This window comes from Vigna umbellata, chromosome 11 (genome assembly GCF_029865625.1).
Source record: "Vigna umbellata cultivar VRB3 chromosome 11, Vumbellata_1.0, whole genome shotgun sequence".
Classification (NCBI taxonomy): domain Eukaryota; kingdom Viridiplantae; phylum Streptophyta; class Magnoliopsida; order Fabales; family Fabaceae; genus Vigna; species Vigna umbellata.
The window spans coordinates 10,945,729-10,955,386 of record NC_142175.1 but is presented as its reverse complement, the minus strand read 5'-3'; the positions used below and the strand labels follow the sequence as shown (position 1 = coordinate 10,955,386).

General features: G+C 32.0%; 2 protein-coding genes across 2 annotated transcripts; both read right to left on the bottom strand.

Moving 5' to 3' along the window:
* Positions 1–1,503: 1,503 nt before the first annotated feature.
* Positions 1,504–6,101, bottom strand: LOC124830624 (cytochrome P450 family protein). Its single transcript, XM_047304398.2, has 2 exons — positions 5,984–6,101; positions 1,504–2,843 (listed from the first exon to the last, which is right to left on the bottom strand). The coding sequence occupies exon 2, from the start codon at positions 2,791–2,793 to the stop codon at positions 1,765–1,767; it is 1,029 nt and encodes a 342-aa protein (XP_047160354.1). The 5' UTR covers positions 2,794–2,843; positions 5,984–6,101; the 3' UTR covers positions 1,504–1,764.
* Positions 6,102–8,656: 2,555 nt separating this feature from the next.
* Positions 8,657–9,181, bottom strand: LOC124830626 (secreted RxLR effector protein 161-like). Its single transcript, XM_047304402.1, has one exon. The coding sequence runs from the start codon at positions 9,179–9,181 to the stop codon at positions 8,657–8,659; it is 525 nt and encodes a 174-aa protein (XP_047160358.1).
* Between the last annotated feature and the right edge of the window lie 477 nt (positions 9,182–9,658).

Genomic DNA, 9,658 nt, shown 5'->3' with positions numbered 1-9,658 from the left:
AACAACCACGTTGAGTTTGATTGTTTGAGCAATGATTGTAAAAGACTCAATGTTCAACCAATTGCATTAAAATGAAATCACGACTTCTATACTTTTTGAGTTATTAATACTAAAGTGGTTAATACAAAGATTATTTCTGTCAAATTTGTTAAATGGAAAAAGTTGTTATTGAAAATACAACTTCTATTTAAGAAGTCAGGTTTTAGATATAAAAGAAATTAAAACTACCCATTTTTGTAAATTTTTAATTAAATTACCCCATTTTGGTGGAAAGGTTAAAAGTAACCCTATGTGTCTTATTTATTGTTAGGGAATAAATAAATAAAAAAAATCTTAAGAGATGGATGTAGTACTTTGGACCCAGAGACCTCTTTTTGGCATTTTCTTTCTGCACTTCATAAATTTTTCCCTGCACCTCCAAATAAAAAGAAAAATCCTTTCTTAATCTTTGTCAGATTATATGATATAGAAGTCATTTTGGAAAGTAAAAATGGACTTTCAAATGCTATAATCCGAAACATAAAAATGACTTCTTAATTGTACAATTCGAAAACTGTTCTGAATTGTATAATCCTAAAATTATTAAAAAAAGATTTCTGAATTATATGATGCTAAATTTATTTTTGATTTGTGGATTATACAATTTTAACTGATCCAAAAAGGAGAAAAAGGAAACATTTTTATATAAGGATGAGGGATAAATTTATGGAGGTGCAGGAAAAATCTGCCCTCTAATCTTAGTTTTCATTTCTATATATATCTTTAGGAATCCTACACATTAAGTTATCTGCAGTGTTATACGAGTGAGTGAGTCCATTACTAATTAAAAAAAAGAGGATTGAAAATGTTTGCATTTTGCCTAGCCAATGAAGGAAAACAATTTCTCAATAATGAGCAAGACCAACATAAATGTAACTTTACTTGGGAACATCATATTTTGGCCAGGAGAAAAACAATACAAATAAAACAAAGGCTTAACCCCCTTGTAATACAAATTTTAGAAACAGCTTTCTGTCTCTAAAATCTGGTTGTTCCTTCTGTATTTGGAAATGTTGGTCCCATAATTCAGTATAATACCAAATTAAAACGTAAATCCTTTGAACTCAAGACAAAATTGAGTTTTGTAGAGCATAAGACCCAGATATTCAATCTAATGCAACAGTTCACAAAAACAACCAGCCTAGAATTCGCAGTTCACAGTTTCTTGTCGCTGCTACCTATACATTATATTCACGCATCTAAGACAAAAATAACAAAAATAATTTGTTCTGTTATTTATGAAGATGCTGATTAGGAAGCAGGTTAATGATTAAACAGGGCAGGGGGAAAGACAAGGATACCCCAAAAACAAAAGCAGACAAGACTGATCTGTTATTAATGATAAAAATGAATACTTGTCTAGACTTAATGTAGAATGTATCATCATTATATTCTAGCTGGAAAATATTACCTATATTTTATCAAAAAATTACAAATACATAAAGCTTTCCTTGAACCAACAACTGTATAATTCTTCCATCTTCATAAATTGAGGTACAAAACAGAAACCCTTTGTTTACAAATTGAAGATAACACAAACAAAAACAACCAATGATACGGCATACAATACAGTGATCAAGTGTACATATACAAATTTACTTGTGCATGTATCTATTCTATGTGTAGCAATATCATTATGATATATGGGTGGGATGGAAAACTCCCGTAACTAAACTTAATTTATAATTTGTATCTTTCTGGATAAATTTACAATAGTATTAATCACTAATCATCATTAGCACTAGAAGCATCAGAAGACAATCGCTGCTTACGAGCTCGCGCTGTTAAGCCAGCAAACCAAGCAACCCTCATCAACTGCAGACCGACAATTAGCACCCACCAGCAGACCAGTGCCCTAATTGTATGCATCATCCATGCCGGTGCATTGAGCTCAACTCCGAGCTTCAATCCCCTCATTAGTTGCAAGACACGGTAAGACTCATAAATTACAGGGGTAACCAGCCAGACTGGTGATTGCCAATGCCAAGTCAACATCTCTGTCAGAAACTGTACTGACAAAAGAAGAAGATAGGGACCGAGTAGAACTGCAAACGGGATGAAAGGTAGTTGAGGTTGGAGAAAGCCCTTCTGAGATCCAAACATCAACAACAATGGGATAATAAATCCAGTAAGAGTTGCAACAACATTCCAGAACTGGTAACTGAAGGGAGCCTTGCTTTTGCATTCTTCTGTTGGATACTTCGGCCGTGAACAAGCATCAGCCATAAGGAGAAAAAGGGATGCACCAAGGTTAAATAAGCAATCAAGTCCAATTAAAGAAAGCAGGCTGGCTATATTGGGGCCGAGAAAGATGGAAGATATTGGTAACCACAATGTTGGGACCATGCCAGTTGCAAGGAGAACAGAAGGACCCAGAAGCCACAACGGCCATTTGAAAAACTGAAGCTCCAGGCTTGGCTCAGACCTTGTCTCTACTGCCCCTTCAGCATTCGCTGTTGATGAGTCAGCAGTTTTACTAGATTCAAGAGTTTCAAATATATTGGCGCTGTGAGGCAAAAATTTATCACTTTGATTATCAGTAGGAGCATATGTGACAGATGATGACTCCCACGGGGTTAACTTCGTGCACCGTACGCGGGATAGGTTAATGTGAATACTAGGAAAGGCGGATCCTGGGTGTTGGAATAGTTTTCCCGATTTCAATAATCCTTGGTTTCTAGGATTCACCCTTCTGAAAGTAGAAGTATGTACTTTATAATGAACTTGAGTTAATGAAGCCATTCCTGAATTCATTCTTGACTGCTGACACTCTAAAGGGTTTAATGCTCTTTGTTGTCTTGCACCTGAATAAGACAGCAAACACAACACTGTTAAACTCCAAAAATCAAGATATCGTGGACTGTAGGAGTAAGTGAGTAATGTAATAAGAAAGCATACATCACCAACTTCGATGCCACCTTAAAAAGAGAGTGTGGAAGTCTAACAATTTAAAAGGAAAATCAAATAAAAGTTAATCAAGAGACCTGAGCAACATTAATTGCAGGATCTCGGCCACCTTGGACTATTCAAACAGTACTGTTCTCAAAAATGAGATTGGGACACATTCCGTTACACCACATGTCCTACGATATTCAAATCTATTTTCAGTTTCACTTGTATTTTCTTTTCTCACCAATTCTTAACAAGGAAAAAAGAAACAGTGGACGTTGTACTTCAAGTGTAACAGATGCAACAAAAGTGAAAAACAGAAACTTAGGTAGATTTCAAGAGTAATAGTCATATAAATTGGTGAGAGTTTAAACAAATGAACTATTTGATAAGACAAACTGATAAAGCTGGAAGTGTGGACAAGATTTACAGGGCAGGCCCAAGATTTGGAGAGTGCATGGTAGGAAGAACCAAGGTGTGAAAAAAGCAGATGTAGTGGGTGTAACTGAATTACCAAATGCGGGAGGCAGTATTTGGGCTATATAAGGAATGCAATGTATAGGAAAAAAGAATGACATCCAGAATTTTGGGAGAATTCAATTATGGGCAGAGGGCATTAGCATCTCCTAGGAGCTCAGCTCCAAGACAGGATTGGTTTCCTTCTGTATTTACTTTCTGTTATTGAATAATACAAACAGACCTGATTTACACCTGCATTATTCCTGACCAGAGAAACAAAAGAACTAGTACAGGCGCAAAAAAGGGGCTTTTCGCACTAATTCAATAATAGAAAGTAAATACAAAAGGAAATCAATCCTATCACCACAGGTCCGAGCCTCCTACAGAGAGGCTTATGCCCTCTGCCCATAACAGAATTCTCCAAACTTCTAGCTGCCACACTCTCTCCTAAACATTCCCTATATACATCAAAATCTGTCTCACACATTTGGAAATTCAGTTACACCCATTGCCAGAGCCACCTCATCTCCTCTTTTCACAACCCGTTTCCTGCTATCATACATCTCCAAATCTTAGGCCGCCCTGTAAGTCTAGGCCCCCACTCCCAGCTACATTGCAAACAAAGAAAACCACATGGAAGTCTTTTATATGGTACAGGTGTCGGTTTACTAAAATAGAATTGAATCAGATCAGTAAGTACAAGCAGTTGTTGATATACATCTCATTAGGCAATATCAATAGTTGTCTAAATTATCTATTAGTTCTTTTCAATTTTTAACAAACCACTCAGCTCAAATTCCAAACCTGTAAGCTAAAATGCTGAAATACAAAACAAGTCAGCCCAGCATGAACTAATCACTAGGAAGCTGTAAATTTTCAAGATTTTAATCTAGTTTCTCAGTGATTTTAGTCAGCTGAAAAGAAAATTAAGTTTACTGTGATATATTTCTATTCAGCTAAAATATCAAAGTAGTTGACCATTTCCACGAAAAGCAGTTCATATCATAAAACATTTTCTTGTCACCAATGGCAAACCAAAACTACCGAAGTTGAAGCACAATATGGCATACTTAGTTTAAGTTAGCTAGAATTATCTGAATATAAAGATTTCAGACATTCAAAGTTTAAACTTGCTGGGATTTATGCCACCAGTATACTCATTCGTTTTCAAAATCCCTATTATTTAAGGGTCACCAGTTGCACTCGAAAAACAAAAGTGGCACTAGGTAAGAAAATCTTTCATTCTTAACTAAACCACTTTACTGGAAATGAGATTATTAATAATTTGTTGGATCAAGTGTTTACCATTAAGCAAAGAATTATAATTAATAGTTAGGACACAACTTTTTGTACTTATATAACAACTCAAAACTAACAATTTGAACATGACTTGAACTATTAAACCTTTGCCATAGGAAAATTTATGCAACTCGCTACAAATATGATTATTGTCCCTACAAGTACGCTTATTTTATTCTATAAAACATTAGAAACTTTTATACCTATCCCAATTTCCCAACAATGTTCAAACATTGCTTGTCCACAAAGCCACATTTGGGCAATCACACAAGGACTAAATACTATAAAATAGTTCTGTTTGTACAACAAACAACAATAAAAGTCTTTGTCCACTAAGTCAACTCGACTACATAGATCAAATATCAATAAATAATTCCAATTGTATACCAATAGAAAGAATTGAAAACGAAATTAAAAACGAAATACATTAGGCAGAGATACCTAAATGACAAACATAAGGTTACCAAAGAAATGGACTGTCTTCTTGGCTTTCTAATGCCATCATTTCATTTGGGTGGTCTAATGTGAATCTAAACACACTGATATAACTAGAAACGAAACTGAATACCTAAAAGTCTACACCTTTCGAGAACAAGGGAGTATCCAAAACAAAAAAATAAAGCGTACTAAAGGGTCAGGGTATCGTGGAAACCACCCTCCATTGTTTTAACTTTCAATCACGAATTAATGTCTTCTTAAATATTTTGATATGATTTCTTAAGAATAAACTAAGCGGCAATTCATGTATTGATTTGTTTTAACTAATTTCAGATTATAGAATATTTTGTAATTATGAATAATAATTATTATAAATATTCTTAGCATTATTTATAGGTGAAATAATAATAGTGAATGGCATCAAGCCATTTAAACATTGTAAACAAAGAAAAATTATACATATGATTCCCTCGGCTCTATTGATTCACACATCTTTCCACAAAACACTTCAAAGAGAAAAAACCAATAGAAGAAACTTCAAATTATCTTCTAAATAAGTTAAAATTAACTTATACCTAAACTAATTTATGCTAATTTCAGTTTCCAAATAAGCTTTCTTTTTCTTATTTTTCTCTTGTGCAGAGGCTATAAACTTTACAACAACCAAGTCTATCAGGATATGCCCTAATTCTTCGACCTTGATACAGTTAGCACCTAATCGAGGGCTTTATATAACATGACTAATTTAATTCCAACAAGAGATGAACGAAAATAACAAAATCTCGACGACCAGACAGAGAACAAAATAAACGGCGAAAAAAGTAGGATGAAATTGAAACGTGAGAAAATGGAGAGTGACCTTTTGTTGAAGCGGGTGGTTGAAGCGGGTGGTTGAAGCAGGGGCTTCGATTCAGAGGAACATTCTCCTTCTGAAGTTATCGCTTATCAGGTTTTACAATTACTCTAACACAAATGTGGATCTAAATAATGCTACCAAAAATAAATGTATAATTGATTATATTTTAAAATTTGAATTTAACGTTATTTTTAATCTTCTTAATTATTCAATTTAAGAAGATCCTTTATACATATAGAAATAAAAAGAAAATAATAGCTTAAGCGAATTGTGAGAAAACATTTGTGGTTAATTAGACAAGTTGGAAAATCACATCCAAATGTAAGAATAAAGTCTCTTTGTAATTTTAATGATTAGTTAATTTTATTTATTAATTAACGACATTATACTGTCATTAATACATTAATTGTAATTATAATAATTATAATTATATTATTATTATTATTATTATTATTATTATTATAACAATGATTACTATAACTATGTGGATTACTATAACTATGAGAATATATTTTTTTATACACAATTTTTATTTGTATTTTATTTTTTATAATATAATTATTAATTGATTTTTAGAAATAATTCTCTTTGAAATATTTTGTATAAAATTGTCACATATTTTTCTTTTATTTTATTTTTTGTTTGTTTACGGTTAACATTCATGTACTTCTTAATATTCTTGTTATTTTTTTCTATATGATAAGTTAATCAATTTATATGTATTATTAACTTATAATATAACATAAATATTTAAAAAATACTGAGATACAGACACGTATGGGTTTATGATAATAATTCATAAAGAGAAATGCTATTAATATGGTAATATATTTCTATTATACAAAAACAATAAACTAATTAGTGTGGAAAGATTCAAAACATCTTTTGAAAAAAAAAGATAATCAAAGATTAATATGATTGAGAATATGCTACCAATCAAATAAAAATATATATGCGCGATTCGATTGGAAAGGAAAAAAAAACAAAATCAAATCAAACTATTTTTTATAATTCGGTTTGGATAAATATTTTGCAATTTTTTATTTTTAATTATAATTTTTTATTAAATATTTAGTAATTTTTTCATCTTTAAATTAAAATATAACAATAAAATATATAATACTCAAAATTTGATAAATGTATTAAATCATAATATAATAAAAACATAAGATTAAATATTTAAAATAATTAAAATTTAAAATTATGTATGTTTTTTTTAATATCAACAAATATAAAAAAAAATTAAGATAAAATTAAAAAACAAACATAAAATATAAGAATGTTTTAATATGTTAAATCTAACTAAATGTAATAACTAATTAGACTTAACATTATAGTTCTCGTAATGGTATTTGTCAAGTTTTAAAAACATATAAAATATAATAATTAATATAATTAAAAAATATACAAAAGTAATTAAACATAGGAGGATGTCTTGCACAACCTCTTCGATATTTATTCACCATAGGAGGGGATGGACACTAATTTTGTATACAAATAATATGAAAATAGTCTCAAAAACAACTGTAAACATGCATAACCAAGTCTCTAATAATTTGACAAAGAAATAGCATATTCATTAAAGTTTACTTTCCACCACATAAAAAAAGTTGCCACCTTATTTTATGTTAACATAACAAGAAAACCACGTATTATCGACACACATAATTTATCAATAGTAAAAATTTGTTGATAATTTTAATTTATAGATAAATTACATACAATAAAAAAGTCAACAATAAAATAGTCATTGACGACTTTTATAGATGGATTACATCAGTAATTACTAACAACAACATATTTATTGGTAAATATTAATCGATAGTTTCCAACAAATCAGGATTGTCAATAAAATTTATCGATAAATGTCACAATTAATTTTTTTTCCTTCCCTTTATCTCTTCTTTTTTCCTGTTTTCTTCGGCTTCCTCCTCTCCTTTTAATGAGGGAAGAGCCAAAAAATATAACAACTTAGAAAAAAGTAATAACGTAGTAGAAATTTAATCCCCCTTCTTGCGAGAATCTGCGAGGAGCACCAAAAAAATAGAACAAAAATAGAAACCAAAGCACAAAGAGACACCAATAATTTTTAACGTGGAAAACCCCTCAATGCAAGGGTAAAAACCACGAGTCGCCCAGACCAAAGAAAAAATCCATTATGATCAATAATGATAGCAAAAAAGATGATGCAGAGGAAAAAAATACTGATATAGAAAAGAGATATTATAGAGAAGATTAAACAAAGATTGTGTAAAGTAACGTAATGGAAAAACTATATCCGAGAAAGAAATACAATTGTTTATATATAGAGGTAAATGAAAGTTTAACAATAATAACGATATTAACTGTAAATGTGAAAACATTACAGCTTGAATTACAGTACTAATACACCTCCTTAATTCAGTGTTAAAACTCCAACTTCCGTTATGAGAAACTCAAACCTGGCAATATTAAGTGCTTTTGTAAACAAATCAGCTAACTGAATATCAGTTTTGCAATGCACCAGTTCAATCCTGCCTCTGTTAACCATATCTCGCAAGAAGTGGTATTTTACTTCAATATGTTTGCTTCTTCTGTGACTAACCGGATTCTTTGTCAAACTTATAGCAGAAGTGTTATCCATCTTCAATTCTACAGATCTTCCTGTTTGAACTTTTAATTCCATGAGCAACTCATTCAACCACACCCCTTGACAGCAGCAACACAACCGGCTATGTATTCTGCTTCACAACTGGATAAGGCAATGACAGTTTGCTTCTTGGAACTCCACGATATGGGTGCCTTGTTCAGAAAGAATATATTCCCAGATGTGCTTTTTCTCTCAACTTGATCACCACCAAAGTCAGAATCAGTATATCCAACTAATCTCAACTCTTCCTGCTTCATACCATAAGGAAATAGTATGCCATAATCTGAAGTCCTTTTGATATATCTAAGCATGCATTTGGCTGCAGTCATGTGACTTTTCTTTGGTTTGCACATGAACCTACTAATCAAGCCAACTCCAAACATTAAATATGGCTTGCTACTGCATAAGAACCGTAAGGATCCGACAAGTTGTCTATAATCAGTTTCATTTACACCTTCTTCATCTTCATCTATTTTCAGCTTCACATTAACCTCGAGTGGGCTTCTAGCATCATTACAACAAGTCATTTTGAATCTCTCCAATAAGTCCTTCACATATTTCTTCTGATGCATTATTAACCCAACAGATGTATGCTTAAACTTCATCCCTAAGAAGTAGCTAAGCCTCCCAAGATCTGTCATCAAACTCAGCTTTCATCATCTGCTTGAACTCATCAATTTCCTTCAAGCTTGAACCAGTCACCAACAAATCATCCACATAAAGACAAACAATCATCCTTTCTCTGCTAACACTCTCTTTCACATACAGACTATGTTCAACAACACACCTATTGAACCCGTGACTGAAAGAATGCATTAATCCTTTTGTTCCATGCCCTAGGAGCTTGTCTCAACCCATAGAGTGCCTTATGCAGTTTATACACCAAGTGCTTCTTATCTTCTTTGCTGAATCCTGGAGGCTGCTTAACATATACTTCCTCCTCCAAAGGACCATGCAAAAACGCAGATTTAACATCAAGTGAAAATAACATCCATTTTCTAGCACAAGCAATACTACTGACCTATCGAATTGTTTCTAACCTTGCTACA